The 24,277-nt window shown below is 42.8% G+C and overlaps 1 protein-coding gene across 1 annotated transcript in view; it reads right to left on the bottom strand.

Annotated features, from left to right (window-relative positions):
* The window catches only part of HSD17B4 (hydroxysteroid 17-beta dehydrogenase 4), a 76,809-nt gene that overhangs the window by 47,159 nt on the left and 5,373 nt on the right, over window positions 1-24,277 (bottom strand). The window contains exons 2-11 of the mRNA XM_083403948.1: window positions 23,097-23,150; window positions 16,024-16,131; window positions 14,147-14,206; window positions 12,776-12,797; window positions 12,643-12,689; window positions 11,780-11,864; window positions 10,381-10,568; window positions 5,041-5,132; window positions 4,087-4,111; window positions 3,076-3,204 (exon numbers count right to left, since the gene is read on the bottom strand). Coding sequence (XP_083260074.1) covers window positions 3,076-3,204; window positions 4,087-4,111; window positions 5,041-5,132; window positions 10,381-10,568; window positions 11,780-11,864; window positions 12,643-12,689; window positions 12,776-12,797; window positions 14,147-14,206; window positions 16,024-16,131; window positions 23,097-23,150 — 810 coding nt within the window. The remainder of the gene's footprint in view (window positions 1-3,075; window positions 3,205-4,086; window positions 4,112-5,040; window positions 5,133-10,380; window positions 10,569-11,779; window positions 11,865-12,642; window positions 12,690-12,775; window positions 12,798-14,146; window positions 14,207-16,023; window positions 16,132-23,096; window positions 23,151-24,277) is intronic.

Consider the following 24,277-nt stretch of genomic DNA (forward strand, 5'->3'; position numbering starts at 1 on the left):
TCACATATTTAGGCAAATGCCTGAACATGCATAGAGTGGTTTGTCAGAAGCTGCTAGGTGATCATCAGAGCCTAGATGGGTTTTAAAACTTTAATCTGCCACACACTAACCAACATAGCATACTGCCGCCCAAACTTTTTGCCTCAATATATTTGGAAGGTCATTAGAGGACCGGCTATTGAATCAGCTTCCATCTAAGTGGTGGGGGTGGGGGTGTCAAGAATAAATAAATTTAGAATTCATTATAAGTTTCTTTAATAATGTTTGGAGACAAATATGCTGCAACTCCAGCAAAGATACACAGAAAACCTCTTGTTTTGCCCTTCCTCGACTAAGACCTAAGCCTAATTAGAGTGAGATCATTATAGAGGAAGAAATCACTTTTTGAAAATGATACAGCTCAAATTTCAGTGCTTTTTAATCTGGGGTAAATGAAAATCAGGCCTACATACTCAGCATCTAAATAGCCACACACACCATTATAAGCCACATTTTGTGGTTCTAATTCTAGGCTATTCTCGCAAATGATAGGTAAATAATTACACTAATTGGCATTTTTTGTATAATTATATATGATAGTTTAGTTTATAATAGCTTTTCACAGCATCAAATTACTTACATTAATGCTGGTAATAGTTTTTAATGAAATCTCTGGGGACAGCTTGAACTTGCAGATATAAAGTAACATAGCTTTCATTTTTTTAAATGTGAATACTCTAATTAGTTTTCCTTACTTAACAGTTCGGTGCCTTGAGGCACTAAGGAAAGGGGCTTTCTTACCGAGGGAAATTTTCTAATGTCGTTCCACTGAAAAATTAAATGAATTAGGATGTCAGATATCAGCAGCATTTTACCAGGCTCTCTGCTAATTCTCACAGATGAGAGATTAATCAAAGGCACGTTCTCATCCAAACCACAGCCAAGAACATAACTGAATTCTTCACCCAGCAGAAAAATGTAACAGCGCACTGGATCAAGCATGCTATAGTCCCCTTGGAATGTTAACAACTGGTTTAACTTTCAGCCAGCAAAATAAGAGTAGCTCCTGGGTGGAGTTTGTTCTATCAGAATATTCAACGCATACTTATATTAATATTTTTATGTACAAGCCATCAGCCACTCAGCCCATATGGAAAATAGTAACAACATCATGGCCGATAGTAACAACATCAAGCCTGGCTTCACTGGGATGGAGAAGAGAAGTGGGGATGATTTCTCTAGTTTGAGAAATGAGTGCTTGGCAAAAGAAATCTGGTGCTGGACTAGGTGTTTGTATGGCTGACAGTGTCTGGTGCGACGCGGGTGGCGCTGTGGTCTAAACTGTGGGCCTCTTGGGCTTGCCGATCAGGAGGTCGGAGGTTCAAATCCCTGCAACGGGGTGAGGTCCCATTGCTCTGTCCCAGCTCCTGCCTAACAGTTTGAAAGCACACCAGAGCAAGTAGATAAGAAGAGAAGAAGAGAAGAGTTTGGATTTGATATCCCGCCTTTCACTCCCTTTAAGGAGTCTTAAAGCGGCTAACATTCTCCTTTCCCTTCCTCCCCCACAACAAACACTCTGTGAGGTGAGTGGGGCTGAGAGACTTCAGAGAAGTGTGACTGGCCCAAGGTCACCCAGCAGCTGCATGTGGAGGAGCGGAGACGCGAACCCGGTTCCCCAGATTACGAGACTATCGCTCTTAACCACTAGACCACACTGGCTCTCAATAAATAGCTAAAGCTGCGGCGGGAAGGTAAATGGCGTTTCCGTGCGCTCTGGTTTCCATCACGGTGTCCCATTGCGCCAGAAGCGGTTTAGTCATGCTGGCCACATGAGCCGGAAAGCTGTCTGTGGACAAATGCTGGCTCCCTCAGACTGAAAGCGAGATGAGTGCCACAACCCCATAGTCGCCTTTGACTGGACTTAACTGAGGGATCAAGAGAGGAGAGCATCCTACTCTCCTTCTAAATGTACCCAACTGCTCTTCCCTTAGTCTTTAGTAGTTGGCATCCTTGTGTTAGCATAATCTGTTAAGGCTGTACCAGTAGTGGGGGGCATATTAATAAGCTATTTTGAGAGAGGCTGGGATGTGTAGCTAGAACTCCACTTTTTATTTTTAGTTAGTAGCCATGATCTTCCACACTATTAGTAGATAACTTGGGTTGCAAACACGGTCCACAACTGAAGGGTAAAACCTGAACTTTCTAGGATCTGATCAACTAAACTGCCACTCATAAACATATCGTCAAAAATCATCTTCTTCACCGGAATCAGGTATGAACAGTCCCTTGAAAAAGGGTAGCATTCCTGATTCTGACAAACTCAAAGGCCCATCAAGTCTCTTCCAAGTATGACTTAGCCTTGTACAATTTGCACAATGTTTCCTTTGTCTTTTGCTGCTTTCAGTTCCTAGAATCAAGAGTATATGCTCTGAAATGGAGAAGTCTACTGAGTACCATATCTTCAGATTGACATATCTGATTATTTTAGCCCCACCAATTTGTTCATCAGAGGAGCAAACTAGAGCTGGGCAATATCTGGTTTTCAACATTGTGATATATCACCAGCTAAATATCTCAATTTTCTGATATATCACAATGTCTCAAATAAGGATGGAGCTATGTAGCATCGGCTGGCTTCACGTTTTTCCCCACATCATGATTTCTGCATAGCACACATACACACAAATCCCATGATTCGTGATATATTGCCAGGTCAAAAATTATGAAACGAGTATCATAATATGGACTTCAAACTGGTTTTGGACAATATATCAATACATTGTTCAGCCCTAGTACAAACTGAGTTCCTAAGAGCCTCACTGCCAGACTACTCCAATTCACCAGAATGCAAACACAAGTGTCAAATATCTAAGACTACTCTTCAAGAAAGCTAGAAAACTCCTCGGAAAGAAACAGAATTTCATGTTTTCCCTTAATATGCATTATGGTAAGACCTGACACTTCCAAAAGTGCAACATGTACCATGATGTTTAGCTGGGTGATTTATTTTTTAAAAATAATAATAAAATTGGTTCTTCGATGAAAAGACGACCACACGATTATTTGAGAAACATAGTGAATTTTAAGTGCCCATACCCTGGATAGTTCGAGGTTTGTTGGCATTATTGAAGTCACAGATCACCTCCCATTTATTCTGCACCTCCTCTGGTGTCATCGGCTGGTTCTTCTGTCTGACAATGGCTCCTAGCGATCGCTCCCAGCGTACTAAGCAAACAGCGATAGGAAGAGATAGCCATCAGCTGTTGAAACTGCAGGACCACTGCTTCCTTGTAAAAGTAGTAGCCTTTCCCATCAAAACAAAAGTCTAGATTATCGCTCCCTGCCAAGAACAGAATCTGATTTTTACATATTTCAGACCCCCCCACGTAGAGCAGCAATTCTAGCTCAGACCTTTAAGTAAGAGAGCTTCGCTGAATATGGCTTTTTGCCATGTTGTTTATCTGTATTCACAGCTTGCATCATTTTGAAAGCTTAAAGAGAACAGTAGTTGTAAGAATGATAAAAGCACCTTATTCAATTTCAAATAAGATCTGATAAAAACACACTATCATTTGCCATCAGTGACCAAAAAGCAGGTCCACATAATACAGAGTGCCCATAAAACACCTGTAAAGGGTGCATAGATGGAGTTTTGAGGAACTGTTTCATGGATGTACAGTAAACTGCTCCGCTATAAAACATGTTGGAGGGATTATTGGGTTTTCTTGTTTTTGTTTTTATTACGTATTATGTGTTTTTGCATTGTGATTTTGTGTTGTGGTCCACCCTGAGACCTGTGGGTATCGGGTGGTATACAAATTTAATAAATAATAATTATTATAATAAATAATACTATATGCCTTTGTAGTATAAATGTGAGTTCAATCCACAGTTACTTAACAAAATGTGGTACCGCTAAAGTGGTTTAAAAATGGCTAAAAATACCCCTTTGTATAATTCCGACGTATCGGCATAAAGGTCCACTACCCTTAATAGGCAGCAAATTAAAGTTTCCATATTCTATTTTATGACAACATAAAGATTTCATTTCATATTAAATTCAGATTCTTTTGCAAGTACTAGACCAGATTGTACAAGACCACTTACATTTTCCAATCCATCCAGCTCCGACCTGCAATATAAAATTTTAAAAAGTTAATATAACCTCAAAAAGCAAGCAGTGTCAGAACTGTACTTCTAGCCATACTGGAGAGAGAGAGCAGTATGTTTCATTTCAATAGGGATGACAACAATAGCCCAATTCAGATGATCATATCTTGGTTTAATAAGGAGATTATATGAATATGAGCCTTTTGCCCACCCACTCAACCTCTTCAGTCCTCCTTTCCCAGCTAATTTAATCAAGAAGCCTCTAATTAACTAGCATTGCCTGCTTTGTCTGAAATGGGAAATTATGGTTACTACTTTGTAACAAGTCATAATATTAAACCAGCTTCAACCGTTGGTTGAACATCCTAGCCTGTTTCAAAGCAGCTAATCATAGTTTCCCGGTTTTGATGGAACAAGAAACAATGGTTAATAAGAGGCTTCTTGGTTTGATTGTTGTGAAGGCAAGAACTGGGGAGCTGAACGGGCAAGCAAAAGATTTATTCATTATCTACGTATTAAGCTGAGGTATAATCAGAATGTAGCCAATACGTCAAACAGCTACAGTATATACTCTTTGTGTGGTATTCAATTAAGATTTACTCAGAGTACACCCACTGCAGTTAATTAACACGGCTAAGTGAGGTTCGTTAATATCAATATTAACTACTCTGAGTACAACTTGGTTGAATATTGCTCTTAATTTTTTTGCATTTTGTTTCTTTCACGTGTATCTTTAACCCTAGCACATTATTCTCCCAGCTTCAAAAAAGCTGTTAAGTAGGTAGGCAAACCCAATATTGGGAGTGTAAATTCAGGTATCACTCCCCGCGATTACCTTATTCACCCTAATTTGCCCATGCATGTACCTCACTTTAACTCTCATTTCTCAAAGATTCACAGCTGACCATGTGAACAATCTGTGGCCGGGAAAGGATAATACAGGGATATTACCTCAAACAGTCCGCTATTCTCTTGACAACTTTCATGGCAAAGCCAAAGAACCAGAGGAGCCACATATTCTGGCTTGAAAGCATCCAGCATATCTAGGTTAGATGGAGTTTAAAATAACGTAAGTTTGCAAAAATAAAATAAAAATGCTATACACTCTAGAACAGACGTTGCACACCAGGAATGGAAAAACTGCTATCTTCAGGTTGCTGATGGGCTACAACTCCCATCAACCTCAACCATTCTCCATGGCTGGCAAGAGCTGGAGTCCTACCACATCTAGAGGGCCGCAGTTTCCCCATTCTGGTTGTCTATAAAGAGATAAAATACCAGGCTTAACTGATACTCGTAAGTGCATGCTCACATTCATCCTTTGTTATCCTTGTTTCTCTTCCTCACTTCCCCATTATATTAGACTGTAACCTCCTTGGGAAGGGGGGGCACTAATTAATTAATTAATTAATAATAATAATAATAATAATAATAATAATAATTTATTTCTATCCTGCCCATCTGGCTGGGTTTCCCCAGCCTCTCTGGGTGGCTCCCAAAAGAATATTAAAAACACAACAAAACATCAAACATTAAAAACTTCCCTAAACAAGGCTGCCTTCAGATGTCTTCTAAAAGTCAGATAGTTGTTTATTTCCTTGACATCTGAAGGGAGGGCGTTCCACAGGGCGGGCATCACTACCCAGAAGTCCCTCTGCCTGGTTCCCTGTAGCCTCACTTCTCGCACTGAGGGAACTGCCAGAAGGCCCTCAAAGCTGGACCTCAGTGTCTGGACTGAACAATGGGGGTGGAGACGCTCCTTCTGGTATACTGTGCCGAGGCCGTTAAAGGCTTTAAAGGTCAGCACCAACACTTTGAATTGTGCTCGGCAACGTACTGGGAGCCAATCTGCCTCTCTTCTTGCCTTCAGAATTTAAGAGCGTTATGCGGTGTACGAAATAAAACATTGCAAGTGATAACTTGCTGTCCAAAAACACCCAGCATGGAGTTTTCATCCAGGCATCATAGCACAGAGATAGAAGTTGGGACACATTTCAATGTATCATTCCACCTTTCCTCCAAAGAGTGTTACATGGTTCTCCCCATCTCCTTATCTTCAGGACAACTCTGTGAGGTATGTAAGGCTGAGAGTCAATGACTGGTCCTAGGCCGCCCAGTGAGCTTCATGGCTGAGTGGCGATTTAAGTCCCACTTTCCCAGGTCCTAGTCTGACACCCTAACTATTATGTACACCGCATGGATTTTACAAAGACCCACGGGAAGAACAGATGTTGCACAGAGGCAGGAAATGGTGAGAAAAGCCTACAGAAGAAATACGGTTGCTGCAGGAGCAAGTAGCTTATCAGGTTTTCTGACAAATGCAATACAGTGGTGCCTCGCAAGACGAAAAGAATCCGTTCCGCGAGTCTCTTCGTCTTGCAGTTTTTTTCGTCTTGCGAAGCAAGCCCATTAGTGGATTAGCGCTATTAGCGGTTTAGCGGCTATTAGCGACTATTAAAGGTTTAAGGGATTAGCGGATTAGCTGCTAAAAGGCTATTAGCGGCTTAGATCAGCTGATAAGCGGCTTAGATCAGCTGTTAAGCGGCTTAGGGGCTTGGGAAAAAGGGGGGGGAGGGGGGAAAACCCCAGGAATCGCAAGACATTTTCGTCTTGCGAAGCAAGCCCATAGCAAATTTGTTTTGCAAAGCACCTCCAAAACGGAAAACCCTTTCGTCTAGCGGGTTTTCCGTCTTGCGAGGCATTCGTCTTGTGGGGCACCACTGTAAATGTTGGTGCACATGCACCAAGAGCAAAAAAACCCCAAAAAACCCTCCCAAATTAGCTTTGCCTATATCAACATTAGTCTGGCATGCGATCTCCTCTTGCTCTTCCTTTTGCAATGTGACATACATACTTTCTTTTCTTTTTTTTTCCAAATGCTTTTTATTAATGTGACATACATACTTTCAGTGGTGGAATTTGGTACTGTGGCACCCTCAGCTAGGTCAAAATTTGGTACCCTCCCCAGCAGACGTCCTTGTCAGTTTGTATTTCTTACTACAGAAAGTATTGATCTGATGTGTTCCTATTCCGGTTAATTCAGGAGTGTTCTGGAAAGTTTCTTTCTGCGTGAGAGAATCTTGCAGAAGGTTCTTGTTTGGATTATTTCTTCTGGGAAGCTGAGTACAGCTGGTTTAAACTGGTTCTGTTATCTCTCTGTCAAGGTCATGCTGACTATAATAGGCCAAAAGGAGCCTGGTCTTCACTTTACTTTCTCTTTTCCGTCTCATTGTTCTGGTGTTCTGTACTGCGTGCTATAGCGTTAAGGTTTATAAGTATTGTAAGTTTTATTGTAAGAGCTGCAACTGGATTTTTATGGACTCTGCCAATCCTGAATGTATTGGATTTGTGACCATTGTGCTCATTTGCCTTCAGTAGCAGTCAAGCTCTGCTGGATGAAGTGCAATTGCCTTTGATCTTTATCTTGGAAACTCTGCAAAGTTTTTCCTCCTCTGGAGACGGCACGACACTCCTGCCGTGCCAGGCTTTGGGAAGGAGGCATGAAGGCTCCAGCAGGGTTCAAAGCCCATCTACCTCCTTCCCAAAGCTGGGCAAGAACTAACTAGGCTTTGGGAAGGAGGTGGAAGGACTTGAGGACCCTGTCAGAGCCCTTACAGCTCTTTCCTGTAGCCAGGCAAGTGTTTATGGGGTGCCCTGCGCTCAGCACCCAGTTGCACTGCCCTAAAACCTCCGCTGTCACTTTGGAGGAACGCATGCTGAAGACTGAAATTTCAGTTTAAAAACTCAATAACATGGTGCTCACATAAAATATGCCGGCCCTTATAGGTTCACATTAGAAGTCACCCATGTGGCATTAAGTTGAGTGATGAACAAAAATGTTGGCATCTACTTTTTATAAAACATGCACCGTTTTTTCTGAGCACTTAAGAAGTGGATGTCGACGCCGGGTACACTCAAGTAAATGTCAACTTTAACCTTAATCAGAAATGAAGTGGGAGTCTGTGCAGGACACTAAAAGAATGTCTGTGGAAGAAGATGACAAAGTAACACTCCAAGATTAATATATTTAGGAGTTGGGGGAGAAAGGGAACTGGGACTTCACAAATGCCGTCGTATCTCATATTGCTTCCTTGCATTAGAACAAAGGCCATAAACAGGCAGAAAGCCATATCCAGTTAAAGATGATACAGCTGTAAAAGGGACCCCTGACCATTAGGTCCAGTCGTGACCGACTCTGGGGTTGCGGAGCTCATCTTGCTTTATTGGCCAAGGGAGCTGGCGTACAGCTTCCAGGTCATGTGGCCAGCATGACTAAGCCACTTCTGGCGAACCAGAGCAGCGCACGGAAACGCTGTTTACCTTCCCGCTGGAGCAGTACCTATTTATCTACTTGCACTTTGATGTGCTTTCGAACTGCTAGGTTGGCAGGAGCAGGGACCGAGCAACGGGAGCTCACCCCGTTGCAGGGATTCGAACCGCCAACCTTCTGATCAGCAAGTCCTAGGCTCTGTGGTTTAACCCACAGCGCTACCCACATCCCTGATACAACTGTAGTCGCTACAATTCAGGAGGGTGAATCTCGCACACTATGTCCTGAACAGTCTTTTCTCCACATTTATGAGCAGATAACTTTGTTTGTATCAGATGCGAAACTTTTAACTGCTTTCTTCTAATGCAGGAGCATCCAAACTTTTTTCAAAGAAGGCCAGATTTTATGAAGTGAACATGCATGAGGGCCAACCAAAATTGTTGACCTTTTTTAGGATTGAAGTTGTTGAGTGTTTTTTAGGATTTTACCCTGGGGAAATAAACTGCCACAGGGGCTGGATTAAACCAACCGGTGGGCCACATTAGGCCCCAGAGACGGATGCCAGTTCTAATGGATCATGCAAGTGGATCATAAGAAACACTGTATGCTGTATTTGTGGGTGTGCTTGAAACAATGCTGCTAAAAGTGGTGAAATTATTTATTATTTTTAAAATAGGGAGATATTGGAAGGTTTGCAGCAGTCACTGGGCTGAATCGCTCATTGAAGAACTGGGTTCTGAATTATTAATACAAGACATGAAATAAATATATTTCCAAAGTGCATCAATGCAGAACATTGCGCTTTATGTGTAAGTCCAAGTGACAGCACATCAAAGACCAAAAGCTTTAATCTGAGTCTTAGCGGTCTACGTTTGTTTTTGGAAGACAAGAGGAACGATATGAAGATACAGGATTAAAGTGAGCTTCACACACAAGCACATCTATTCCAGCATCGCAAGCATCATGCAATGAAGCAAACGGAAGACACTTTGAAAACACCACGATCAGCAGCACTAGTGGTCTCATACAAAAGCAGTCAAATCCATCACTGCCAGGCAAGAGGTGGTCAAAAAAGGTGTGTCTCCGATCAGGGGGCAGGAAATTTTCTCAGGCCTCACTTTCACTGGGCCTAGACCTATTTAATCCCCAGCATGCTTTGTGAAAATAAGTTTTGAGTTGTTCCTCAGTTGTTGTTTGGAAAAATAAAAGCATGCGCTTCTCTAAAAGTCTTATGCGGCACTTACGGTGAGTGAGTTACATCAATTTGTTCCCTTTGAAATCTAGGGAAACTGGAATCAGCTCATCTCTATGTTCCTTGAAGGACTAGACTAAAAGTTTAATCTAGTTTATAGTTCCATTTAATCCCAGATACTGTGTTGCCAACAATAGCTTTTCCAGTGATCCAGGAAAAGGTATCATTACTGCAAAAGAGAGACATGCTGCTAGTGCAAAATTTCTTATCACCCAAAGTTAAACGACCAGGTCCAGAATTTTGATTTTAAATATTATGACAAAGAGCCAATGGTAGATCTATTGTCTGTTACAATTTTTTCCGTTCTTTTTCTCTCTCCTTTTTTTCAAAAAAATCTGCACTTGCTGGGGACCAGTCAAAACAAATAACATTTCAAAATTTGAAGTTCTAGTCTGCTCTTGATTCAGAGTAGTTAGGGGACACACCAGAGTGTGGAACAGTAGTTAGCGTTCTGGGTTCATATTCCCACTCAGCCATGAGGTCAACAACTCACAGTCTAACCTACCACACAAGGCTTTGGTGAGGAGAATTATGTACACCACTTTGAGCTCCTTAGAGGAGAAGTGGCATATTACTAACATAACAAATAAAGAAAAGGAAAAAGGAAAAACATTTGACTGTGTGATCCTTTGTAATTTTGCCACCGTTTCGGTGATTTAATGACACAGCCAAAGCTCACCTGAAATGGAAGAAATGTCAGGAAGAGAAAAGTAGATGGGCAGTTCTGTGATATTAAATCAGCCACTTTGCTAATATTTAGATTGCTTACCCTGAGGCATGACAGTCTGCGTTAGCCGAGATCCTGCGGTGGGAGCAATGGTGTTGCAATGGATGTTGTACTTTCTGCCCTCAACTGCAAGTGTGTTCGCAAGACCCAAAAGACCAAGTTTGGCAGCGCTGTAGTTTGCCTGGCCAAAGTTGCCATATATCCCAGCAGCTGAGGAAGTCATAATTATTCTGGAAAACAAAACGCAGCGAATTCCTGCACTAATATGTCATGGCAGAAAACACCTAGAAAGGGGACAAGGGGACTAGGCCAGTAAAAGCAAGGGAGATGAATCCTGCAATGTGATAGGGCAAGTCAGCAAACAGCACCAGGCTTTTCACATAGCAGCAAAATGATTTCCCCTCTTATCTAGTAAGAGAACAGCCAAGTCATTTAGCAAGGTTTGGAAGTGCAAGTTAGTGACTAGCAAATAGGAGATATTCTGCTATCTCAGGCTTGTTGTTGTTGTTTAGTCGTTTAGTTGTGTCCGACTCTTCGTGACCCCATGGACCAGAGCATGACAGGCACTCCTGTCTTCCACTGCCTCCCACAGTTTGGTCAAACTCATGTTCATAGTTTCGAGAACACTGTCCAACCATCTTGTCCTCTGTCGTCCCCTTCTCCTTGTGCCCTCCATCTTTCCCAACATCAGGGTCTTTTCCAGGGAGTCTTCTCTTCTCATGAGGTGGCCAAAGTATTGGAGAGTCAGCTTCAGGATCTGTCCTTCCAGTGAGCTCAGGGCTGATTTCCTTAAATAAACCCTGATTATCTCAGGGTAGAGTCCCACAAACTATGGAAATGGCAGTGATTAAGAGAGACATTTGGGTATGTTACCATGATTGCTCATAGCAAATTTATTCTCACTCAGCCCCCTGCCCCTGCCTGGCTATTTGGGGCAATAATATTGGCTAACCTTAGTACAGGGGTTGCCAAGAAGGTGCCCTCCAGATGTTGCCGACTTTCATCATTCCTACACCAGCATGTCCGATGGGCAGGGATGAGAATTGTAGTCCAATAACATCTGGAAGGGACTATATTAGTTATCCCTTAGGGGGCTGTTGTATGGAGGACAACTAGATAATACCAGTGTTCAAGGTTCCTCACATGCAAGTGCTCTACAGCTATTAAGCATTATTGTTAGTATTATTGAACAACAACAACTATTACTGCTTATATTTAATAACCATTACATCATGGTTTTGATGGTTGTCTACCACCTTAGGGTTCTTTTTCCTTTTTAAAATGAAATATGAATTCTTTTCTTTTTTTTAAGATTAAAGTATCATAGATTTTACAGAGAAACAGGTGGTAACATAACCACAGAGTACTTTAACTCTTATTAATTCAACAGAGTTTTGGATCCCTCCGGCAGTATGTTCAATGACCAATCCAATCTACTCACCTGCCAAAGTTCTGGTTTTTCATATGGTTCCATGCAGCTCGGGTTACCAGGAAAGACCCCCTCAGGTGAACTTTGTGAATTATATCTAGAAGGAATTCAAGCAGTTTAATGCATATGTTTCCTGAATGAGTGAAGGCAGGCAATTCTAAAGCACAGCATGGATGCTTTTCTTTGGAACAATGGCCTGGAGTCTGACTAGCCCTCTGTGCCACTTCTCGTGCAGCTACGGTCGGTCCCCCAACAATCCAGAACAGATTTTCAAAGGGTCTGCAGAGTAAATGTAAGATCTGCAAAAACTACCATAATAGCTTCTGTGGGAAGAAGGATCCTATTAATGGAACTCTGCTCTGCTCCATCAATGGAACCTCAGTTTGGATCTAAGCCAACAGGATGAACCTCCAGTCTGTGAGTTTAATTAGGCCCACCAAAGCTTCCCATTTGGCCTGCAACGTCTTTTCAGCCAAACCCAACACCATATATGACATCAGGTGTGATGCAGGTAAATATATGGCTCAGCCGAAAGAGGGATTTACAGGTACTGATGATCAGCAACACCTGGAAAGTTCTGTGCTAAGCACTAGAAGATTATCAGGTCTTATGAAGAGCTGTGCACTGGGGTTCATAATACTGACCTTTGGCACTTTGCAGGCTGTGCCTTCAGCCTCACTGTTTCATTTCAAAGTATGTGGGCAAAAATGGGTCACCTGATGTCACTGTTGCATCAGGTGATTGACAGGTGGCTGGTCCACCCGCCTGTCAAACATGGGGGGAGGGTGTTGGGAGATAATGATATGCCCCACCGACCAGATTCTGTTCCCCACCAGTGATCCATGTCATTGAGCTTTGTTACTTAGTCAACTCACCCCAGTCTTCATCACTAATTCTAGCGAATGAACGGTCCCTCAGTATCCTAAATAGGAGAAAAGGAAGCAAAATCATCACAACGTCATGAATCTGCGGCAGAAGAAAAAAAATTTGTCGGTCAGATCTACTTACCCAGCATTGTTGATAAGTATGTCTGCAAAATAAATGCACACAAAATGTTATATAGACATATACTCGCTATACATAGTTTTGATATGCATGCTAAAATCTTCACTACTACTTGAGTTGCATTTAATTTTGCCTTTAGCAAATCTGGCCAGTCCTGGGACACAGAGAGAGTACATTTCAGGAATGCAAAATGCTTGCACTTGTTAAAGGCTGGAAGTGACTCCAGTCTCTGACTGCAGCACATCAGGTTGGTATAAGAACAACAACTACTATAATAATAATAATTTTATTATTTGTATCCTGCCCATCTGACTGGGTTGCCCCAGCCACTTGTAACAGACTGGCAAGAGAGAAAAGAACGCCCCACATTTTTGCTTGGAATGAATGAACAGTTACTAAAATTTGGGCAAACGAAAGTGCTTCTTGGAACGTAACTGGCCTAACAGCCTCATTCAAATTCAGGGGCACTTGCATATCTAAATGAAGCAATGCCTCTCAAACAAAGGACAAGGACATGCTGATGCTTGCTATGCTAAGCATTTGCTAGAACAGCAAGTCCAAGGTTCAGGCTGCCAGACAACTTAGCATGAATATATAATGCTGTTGCAATGTGAAAAAGAGAGTTAATTCAAATTCAATACCCCTTACGTATTTTGAAGTGGCACCATAAAACTTTGCCTTGCCGTTTTATGCATCTGTGTATTAGGTCCAGTCGTGGCCGACTCTGGGGTTGCGGCGCTCATCTCGCTTTATTGGCCGAGGAAGCCGGTGTACAGCTTCCGGGTTATGTGGCCAGCATGACTAAGCCGCTTCTGGCGAACCAGAGCAGTGCACGGGAACGCCGTTTACCTTCCCGCCAGAGCAGTACCTATTTATCTACTTGCACTTTGAGGTGCTTTCGAACTGCTAGGTTGGCAGGACCAGGGACCGAGCAACGGGAGCTCACCCTGTCGCAGGGATTTGAACCGCCGACCTTCTGATCGACAAGTCCTAGGCTCTGTGGTTTAACCCACAGCGCCACCCGCGTCCATAGTGACATTCAAAAATGTACATGGCTGGGCCCTAATGAGTAAGAGATTAACAGTCCTGCCCTAATCACAGTAGCTTCAGGACAGGACTCCTCAAATGCCCTGATGCCCACATGGTGCTCCAGGTGAGCTGAAATCCTCCCTCTTCTCATTAATAGGATGGTTGGCTCTTGATGACAGAAGGATGCCTTCATGCAGCTGTCCACCACTCAAGTGGATCAGAAGCCTTTTCATGAGCTGCATCTGAAAGATCAGGGCAGCTATGTGGGAGCTAACCCCCTAAGTCTGTCCTAAACCTCCATTTAGGACAGAAGCACCCTGTCTCATTAAAACATAATAATCATACCTATCCTCCCAAAAGCATCCAGTGCAGTTTTCACAAGCTTCTCGCCGGCTTCCACTGAATCTGCAGAAAGAAGTTATAGAAAAAGAACTTAAACTTCAATCAGCAATGAGAATATTCTAGTTAGATAGAACACACCCATGCTGGTGGAAAGCAGGACACTAGAAAACCTGAATGTGATCCCTAGAGGCCATTACACATCAAATTTTGCTCACGCACAAACTATCTGGGCTATGCATTTGCATAACCAAGTTGATTACCACAGAAAGCAGTAACTCCTTGCGACTGCAGCTACTGCGATTTCTTCCTGCTGCATTCATGATTACCAGAGACATTATGCATTATGTGGATAGACCCAATAGCCGAAATGGGGAAGAAAACACCAGCTTGGATCCTATGAGCCCTTTGGGTGAGTGGAAGCCACTTCTGCTTGTTCATAGCAGGAAGCGCCAATGCCCATCCCAGCTGCAGCCCCTCCGGCACATGCCATTCCAGAGGGGTCTCCTGGCTCTCAGAAGTAAATTTGCAGAGAGGCACCAGGGGGTATGGAGCAGGAAAAAACCCTGCTTTGCATATGGCACAATGTGTACTGCTGTTGTCTGGATCCAAGCCACTGTATGAGCACATGTCCTTGGAAGGTAACACATATTTAAGACCCTGAACCAAAAAAAGGGGGGGGGGCTTAAATGTGGGAACAAGCAGCATTTTGAGTGGTTTTTAATGCATCAAATATCTCCCGATGCCTGGGCTTCGGACATCACAATCTAAAGCAGGCTTCCTCAACCTCGGTCCTTCAGATATTTTTGGGCCTACAACTCCCATGATCTCTAGCTAGCAGGACCAGTGGTCAGGGATGATGGGAATTGTAGTCAAGTAAGCAACATATTGCTTTATTATCTAAGGATAATTGCATGTGCCAGATGGGTAAAACACTAAGCTCATTTAAAGCACCAGACTATGATCTTCAGTTCCTGGCTGTGCCTTGAAGCTAGAAGGACATGAATCAATAAATTTCACGACATGTTGCAGGTTATTTTCTGACGTTCTTCTGACACAAGGGTCAGCCTACATCACACAGTTGCACATGCATTTCATAGTGCTTGCCATAGTCTATGCAGGTAGATGGGAGCTGCAGGTAAATACATGCATGTCAAGTGTGTGTTACATTTGTGTGTGGACTTAAGCCTTTATAAAATGCAGACTGGAAACCACTTTCAAAAGGCAGCGGCGTGTGCTGCGAATAGAGAACAGTACGCTCATCCCATGGCCACTAAGAAATTACCAGATAGATCACAATGAAGCAGCACACAGATGCTTAAAGAATAAAGAAACAGAGCTACCATTTAAGGACTCAGCATAAATATTAGCCTTCATGACCTGCCCCAGGTAAGCTAAACGTGTACGTCTTCATTTAATGCAACAGCGTACAGCATGCTTCTGAACAGCACTGGCTGCAAAAACGATAATTGTTGGAAAGTGAATCACACTTACATAGCCGCAATGAATCGCATAACTTCAAATCCTTCTAAAATGTGTGGGCCTATCGTTCATGGCTCCACATTCTGACTTCCTAGTCACAGCAGACCCAATAATATTGGGTACTCTTAACCTTTCAGCTGGGTGACAATAATTCCCAAACTTTCCCCCCCAGTTCTGAGATTAGGAACAATTGGCAAGCAAAATTCTAGGAAACTACTAATCGTGCAACAGTCATTTAAAACTTCATTTATGATTATATATAATTTTGCCAAAAATGTCAGACCCTTCTAAGAACCTTACCTGGATATACATATTTCAAGTGTTAGAAATAGTAGCTTTGTCAGCATGTGTTTTCTTGGGCAGGGGAGAGGCGGGACAGAGATGAGAGGGGAGAAACATACCATAGTTGGCCACTGCTTTTCCACCTTTGGCTCTGATTTCTTCAACAACATTGTCAGCAGCTGACGAGCTCTTTCCATGTCCCTTGAAGTCACCTCCGAGATCATTCACTGGTTATCAAACAGAGAAGATTGTAATGAGAATTAGGACCAGCTGCTGCAACTTAAGGTAGGGCCAGACTTAAAGATCAGCAGTGCCAACTTAAATAAAATATTGGGGGGGGGGGGAGGTAATCCCCGCCCCACATAATTGATCGAATGTTGGGGTGCAACCTACAGCATTTAAATGGCAATGCCCATCAACTTTGGGGAGACCCATAGCCCTCAAATATTTTATTACAGAAGGCCGAAGGGACCTGGGCCCCTAGGAATTGGCTCCTACAGTATGTTGACCATGACTCTGGGGTCAGATGACACTCTAAGCTAAACCTTGGCATAGTTGCCATTCTGTGTCCGTATAGTTAAAGCTATGGTTTTCCCAGTAGTGATGTATGGAAGTGAGAGCTGGACCATAAAGAAGGCTGATCACCGAAGAATTGATGCTTTTGAATTATGGTGCTGGAGGAGACTCTTGAGAGTCCCATGGACTGCAAGTAGATCAAACCTATCCATTCTTAAGTAAATCAGCCCTGAGTGCTCACTGGAAGGACAGATCGTGAAGCTGAGGCTCCAATACTTTGGCCACCTTGTGAGAAGAGAAGACTCCCTGGAAAAGACTCTGATGTTGGGAAAGATTGAGGGCACAAGGAGAAGGGGACGACAGAGGACAAGATGGTTGGACAGTGTTCTCGAAGCTACCAGCATGAGTTTGACCAAACTGCGGGAGGCAGTGGAAGACAGGAGTGCCTGGCGTGCTCTGGTCCATGGGGTCATGAAGAGTTGAACACAACTAAACGACTAAACAACAACAAAAAAGCTCAGGGGTTGGAGCAAAGCAAGAGTGAGCTCCCCACTGGGAACTACAACTGTGCAAAAATGCCAGAAAGTCATACTTATCAAGATGTGTGAGCCAGACCTAACATACAGTGGTACCTTGGTTCCTGAATGGATTAGTTGTCGAACAAATCAGCTCCTGAATGCCGCAAACCCGGAAGCTCCTGCAGCCAATCAGAAGCCGTGCCTTGGTTTTTGAACGGTTTTAGGAGTCGAACGGACTCCTGGAATGCATTAAGTTCAAGAACCAAGGTACCACTGTATATGGGTCAGAATAAGTACGCATTTAGTCTGCCAATGTTAAATTTTAATCTGGGATAAGGAATTTGCGGTCCTCCAGATGTTATTGGACTGGAGTCGAACAACATCAGGAGGGTCACAGGTTCCAGGTCCTTTATTTAAACTAACACTTCCTAGACTGAAAAATCATGAGCAGATGACTCTGGGACATTTAATGTAATGTTTCTGGCACAGTGAGCTTTTCTGTAATTGGATACCTGTGCAAACAGGGAAGGCTAAGACTACATATAAACTTTGAGCTAAAATTGTCAGAAACCCAACAAGAGCTTACAGGGTGAGCAAAAGTATTTCAGGACCGTATGAAGGCCATCTATTGGCAGTCTCTGTTTAAAAAGCACACTCAGTAGTTAAAACAGGAGTCCCCAATATCATGGATGTATGCAGTTATTCTGCAAAATCTCTTTCTTTTCTTCCCCTGCAGCGCACTAATTAGACTTCATAGCCAGGCAGAAAGAGTTTTATTTTCATCATTGCAATTCAGCGTTTTTGAACTGTAAGAAACATGCATAGATTATTTGCATATTTTCAGACATATAACAAGAGCGTGCAGAAAATCCAGGTTACGTAATAATAATGCAAAGCAGTTCATCTTGGAGGAGAGCTCAAAAAGGAAAGCAAATTGTGCTTGTGGATATGTATATATATATCGTATTTATGAAGCAGGATTACCCCCATGTGGTCAAACTAAATAATGCAATTTAAAATTTGCCACTGTGTTCAATAATTCTTCAGGGTTAATGAAGTACATTAAAAAGGTGTCCATAAAAATTTGTTCTGAAAAATACACAGAATCAGGGGATAGCATAAAATTAATATCCTTATGCAGACACCTCATGATCTGCTTAAAAGCATTTTACTAGCCTAAGTGTTGGCTAAGGCTGCATCCCAACCTTACTTTACCTGAGAGTAAGCTCCACTAAATTCAATAGGACTTACTTCCAAGTGGACCATATTAGAATGCAATAAAGAATACAGATACACCAATGATAAGTGGAGCACAGTAGCACAACTTTAAGCCAGGTGTTCGCAAACCAATTTACTGAAGGGAGACTGATCTTTGATCCAACAGTAAACGGAATCACAGGCATGTGACAAATTACACAGACTGAGATCTCTAGTGAGGTGTGTGAGTTGCAGATCTCCACAGATGATAGCAGCTAGAATTGCATAAAACAACAAATGTAAGGGAAACCTATAGAATGTTAGGTAAAAGGTAAAGGGACCCCTGGCCATTAGGTCCAGTCATGACCGACTCTGGGGTTGTGGCGCTCATCTCGCTTTATTGGCCGAGGGAGCCGGTGTACAGCTTCCAGGTCATGTGGCCAGCATGACTAAGCCGCTTCTGGCAAACCAGAGCAGTGCACAGAAATGGCGTTTACCTTCCCGCTGGAGCGGTACCTATTTATCTACTTGCACTTTGACGTGCTTTCGAACTGCTAGGTTGGCAGGAGCAGGGACCGAGCAATGGGAGCTCACCCCGTCGCAGGGATTTGAACCGCCGACCTTCTGATCGGCAAGTCCTAGGCTCTGTGGTTTAACCCACAGTGCCACCCACGTCCCTTATAGAATGTTACAGTAAGCTAAAGTTCTGATTGTATTGTTCACTCTTTTCAGTTGTGATAGAAGGAGAGGAGAGAGGGGTAGAGTGAAGAAAAAAGTCTGTATCTCAAATTTAATTACAGTGTAATCCTATGTCTACTCAGAGGCAAGTCTCATTGACTTCAGTGGGTAAGAGGGTATAGGACTGCATTCTGGTATTCAGAATCATACTGCCTTTGGTCAAAGCACAGCTATCGCTACTAAGGGGAACAGAAAAGGCTTCGAGACTGCCAACTCTAATGCGATGACAAAAAAAATATCAAAGCGGTTTCCAGAGACCAAGAAGATTTAATGTCCTCCGTAACAGAGCTTGCAAGAGGAAGCCTTGCCAGTTTTAATTCTTGATTTCACACCCTGTTTTTCCCCCCACAGCAAAATTCATTCTGCAGTAGCCTTGAAGCTGAAATAAGGAAATTCGTGTCAGAGGAAGCTCCAATACATGCTCAGATCGCAAAAGCTAAAAAAGGAGACTTCACAGGAGACAACGAACAGACCTCTAGTCAAACTCATTTAAGGGCTCTTCCTATGACCTAACAGCAGAAAGATACCAATTACAATGGTGCCTCGCAAGATGAAATTAATTCGTCCCGCGAGTTTTTTCGTTGTACGAGTTTTTTCGTCTTGCGAAGCACCACTGCATTTAAACACTGACAACGGCGGGGACAGGCGGGGAGAAGCAGGACAGCTGCCGCAGCCGGTACCTCAGACTCACCCGCGCGCTGTGGCCACCGTGCGACGCGGCTGTTGGAGGGCGGCGGGGCTCAGGAGCGCGGCTCCTGGGAGAGAGAGGCGCTGGCGGCAAAGGCTCTCTGAGGGGAGCGCGCGAGGGGGGTGGGCAGCGGCGCGAGGCACCAACCGTCAGCGGGAAGGTGGGAGGGAGGCGGAGGAGCGGGGAAGCGAGCGTGCGTGCGTGCAGTGCGCGTTGCCATGACACGAGAGGCAGGGCCGTTTCGTCTAGCGAAGCAAGCCCTTAGGGAAATCCGTCTTGCGAAGCACCTCAGAAAACGAAAAACTCTTTCGTTTTGCGAGTTTTTTGTCTTCCGAGGCATTCGTCTTGCGGGGTACCACTGTATAAGTGGGTACCATTTTTATTGTTTAATGAATAGATTTATTGAATGTTCCTATTTTTATATATACTTCTAACATCAAAAACTGGGAGTGAAGGGGTGGGTGGTTATTTGCTTGCACGAGACTTAAACATGCATATCTCTATTAGCATTCCAAATGTCAAAATGGGTATTGATTAATTGTAAGGGAGAGCAGTAAGCTCTGTAGCTGATAGACAGATAGACTGACAGGCAAGGATTATATTTCTGTTTCGTGCCAGTTTCAAGTAGCCATCTTAATAATAATAATAATTTTATTATTTGTACCCTACCCATCTGACTGGGTTGCCCTAGCCACTCTGGACGGCTTACAACATATACAAAAACCTAGCAAAACATTAAACATTAAAAAACTTCCCTATACAGGGCTGCCTTCAGATGTCTTCTAATGGTTGTATAGTTACTTATATCCTTGACATCTGATGGCAGGGCATTCCACTTGGAGGGTGCCACTACCAAGAAGGCCTTCTGCCTGGTTTCTTGTAATCTTACATTGACGGGAACCGCCAGAAGGCACTCGGAGCTGAACCTCAGTGTCTGGGCTGAACCATGGGGGTGGAGATGCTCCTTCATGGATATAGGGTCTTTATACTTGGCATCTCTGGAAACTCACATTGAAGGACTAATTTTATTTATTTCCTTTTTATGTTTATGGTGCCACCTGCCTTCCATCACTGACCCCAAGGCTGTATACATGAGATTCCCAGCTGTTACCCAACCAGGCACTAACCAGTCCCAGACTTGCTTAAGTACTGCAAGGCCTCACGTGCCATCAGACCGAGACTTGTACAACTCACAAATGAACTATGCATATATAGAAACTATGCGCTGAATATATTTGCAGTGTTCTGGTCTTCCACTTATAAAACATTGACAGTTATGCAGAAAACATATGGCATTAAAGGCAGGACCTGGGTAATAGCAATAGATCTCGAAGTCGTCTCTGCTGCAAATGTCTAGGATTATTTCCCAAAGGCTAACAATTGTTTGGAAGTGTATCATGTTAAACTAGACTGAAGTGGGTGGAAACCTTGTACTGAAAGACTTGAGAATCACAAGGACAAAAGAAGTTAGAATACGACGCCAACTTAAGAAGGGTTTAAGGTTTGGTTCACTAGGCTTCTGTTCTAACAGTGCTGCAAAGCCTCTGTTTTTGAGTATGTTTTGAACATTCTTACATTGAAAATGACGAAGGCTCGCATTTCAAACAACTTTAACCACTTCCAGAATAAAAGCTGTAATTCGGAGCAGCTGTTAGCTAAAATGAAAAGGAACTGCACACATTTCTGAAGCTTTTAGAGCAGTTTGTGCTGTAGCTGCTTTGACAACTGCTTGGTTTAAACAGCTTGTCGCACTGGTTGTTGGAGCTGCGGCAGTGGAAGAAAGCCCTGGCTGCAACATGCAGTTTGCAATGTGAAACAGGAATTTTAGATTGTATTGTAAATTTGCGAGTTGCAAAACAGAATAGCTGCTTGTTAGAAGAATATGAGTGATATATATTATTTTCCTAATTGCCATTTATAAACTGCTAGAGTTGCCCACTGCTATTAGCAAATAGGATAGCAATTCCTGGCTACATCGCTAATGAAGCCTGAAATTCTGCTTAGTTCTGAGCTACCTAAACATTCAAAAAGCATGTTCTCCGTGCCTTAATTCAGCGCCACCAACCCTTCTGTCACTGACTCAATTCATGATCAAATTACCATCCCCTCAGACATTACCTCCTTTTCCTCCAATTTTCCTTCCCTGTCATTTTCCTGTTTAGCACTGACTGCAGTTTGCTGTGATGTTCAAATGGCCTAACTATGGTTGTCTTCCAAACCAAAATCATAAACGATGGTTTGAAGCAAACCCTAACCAGGGTTAATGATACATGGTGCAAATTTGCAACCCACTATGCACCCAAATCAGTTTACGATGAGCTAAATTTAACACAGAGAGTGGAGTGTTAAATGGAACATGCTCAACTCACTCCCGCTATTGCATTTTCTAATTTTTTGCACTAACTTGTGAACTTTTGTCCATTGCTGCTAAAACCGAAGCTCAAAATGTTCTTGCTAAACAGGCATTGAAAAGGCATCTACCGTAAGTGCAATCCTGGGAAACTACAGCTACTCATTTTAAGAGCTCTCTGGCCATGTGTTAAGAGCTTTGCTCCAGATTTCAAGGTTTCAAATTATGTAAACCTACATGAAAATTCAACACACACTTAGAAGTTGTGCAATTTGAAAAGTGCCCTAACTAGTAGAAGGAGGAACTCAAGATGGAACGCAAGTGATTATTAGGCCAAAACCTAGGCCTTTCACTCAGAACTAATTTACTCAGAATGCAGTGAGTTTTATTTCCTAGTTCAATATTATTTCCTAGCTTATTTCAAGGTTCAATAAGCCTTGGAAGTGTCGTTAGCTAATTAGAAACGAGTTATTTTAATGGGCAGAAGGGGATTAACATACATTTCCATGCATGTAGGAAAACTAAGAGGACTTAATCCATAACACACATTTTATATTGCTGTTGTCTTTAGACCCTTCCATAACTTGGTTTATCCTCCAATGTATTAAACACATTCCAGAGTTTCCAGTATGTTCCAGTATGCTCCTAACCTATGTGCATATATGCGCACTCAGGAACTGCTTGGTTCCCTTTAATGAATCACATGAAGCTGCTGTTGCCCAACTATGAAAAACAAGTCAATTAATCACTAAAGTCCCGCAGTGTTGCATGAGCACCATTAACATGGCATGAAAGAAATTACACACACACAACACTCTTCTAAAATATTGCATGTGGCGTTGTGGAACCGCAAGTGCTTTTGTTTTCAGGAAACATTTCCTTACCAGTAAGTAGCTACCACTCCAACTTAACACCAGATTCCCCATAAACACGTTGTGCCTGTGGGCAAGAAGATGTAGTACCCAAATGCCAGTATGCCATTATGTAAAACCCCTAGCTGTCTTGCCATCGAAACTAGGTCAGAGAAATTAAAACGGAAAAGCTTAACAGTGGATCTCCACAAGTAAGGAATGCAACGATTAATAGATAAATAAATGAAGTGCAAAGGTTGCTGGGACAAGTTGCAGCGTTTTAAATCACAAATGACAAAGGTTGCTGGCAAAAGAAATCAAGTAAATAACTTACCAACCACAGAAGCTCCTCTTTCAGCAAACGCCAGGGCATAGGCTCTGCCCAGTCCTACCAGGGATTAAAAAGAAGTTCTTTTAGAATCTCAACAGTTTAAACACTGAAAAAGAAGTCGAGTTTGTGTGTGTGGATAACCCAACAAGAAAAGGAACATTTATTCTGAGGTTGCTTCACATCCATGTTTTGTGCAATCATCTGATATAGGGAATTAAGCAGAGGCTCAGAAAGAGATATCCAAAGCGAATGTCATCAGTACTCTTGGCTTACTTGCTGATCTTGTTCCCAAGAGGGCTATCCCAGAAGAAGCTAATCGCTTAAGTCCTTTCATCTGCAGAAATACTTGGAACAATCTATGTAACTAAGCTGTGCAGTAGAGAAGGAAATTAGGCAGCCATGGTTCATTCTGGGAAGATGGATGGAGTGAAGGAAAATAAACTTGGTAGATTAATCTACTACTTCCCAAGTTAATATGGTAGCCTTGCAAGTTTAAGTTTAACATCGGTGAACATTTTAGAATATGCCTCCGTCATGGAGATTGTAGTGGGGGAAGTTCAGTGGTACCTCGGGTTACATACACTTCAGCTTACATACGCTTCAGGTTACAGACTCCGCTAACCCAGAAATATTACCTCGGGTTAAGAACTTTGCTTCAGGATGAGAACAGAAATCGTGCTCCGGCGGAGCGGCAACAGCAGGAGGCCCCATTAGCTAAAGTGGTGCTTCAGGTTAAGAACAGTTTCAGGTTAAGAACGGACCTCCGGAACGAATTAAGTACTTAACTACCACTGTAGTTTGAAAACATATTCTGATGCTTATGTTTTCTGAACATACAGCAGGTGTATGTTCATTTCAAGCCACCATACTTTACAATGTATACTCATCTTCACCCAAAATAGCGGCTATACTCATTTGTGAGAAAGGCTTTGGGAGTAAACCCTGAGGGAAAATTTGTACCTGCTACTTTGTGAGACATCTTTGTGAAAAGAAAAGGTTAAAGGGTAAACACTACACAAATCCGGAGCAGAGTTCCTCAGACAGTTGGGATGGCATCTTGTACACTTCCTTCTGGCAACTCCTGCAGCCAGGTAAAAAGGTAAAGGTAAAGGGACCCCTGACACTTAGGTCCTGTCATGAAAAGACTCTGGGGTTGCGGCGCTCATCTCACTTTACAGGCCGAG

The sequence above is a fragment of the Podarcis tiliguerta genome, assembly GCF_965153285.1.
Source record: "Podarcis tiliguerta genome assembly, chromosome: 11".
Classification (NCBI taxonomy): Eukaryota; Metazoa; Chordata; class Lepidosauria; order Squamata; family Lacertidae; genus Podarcis; species Podarcis tiliguerta.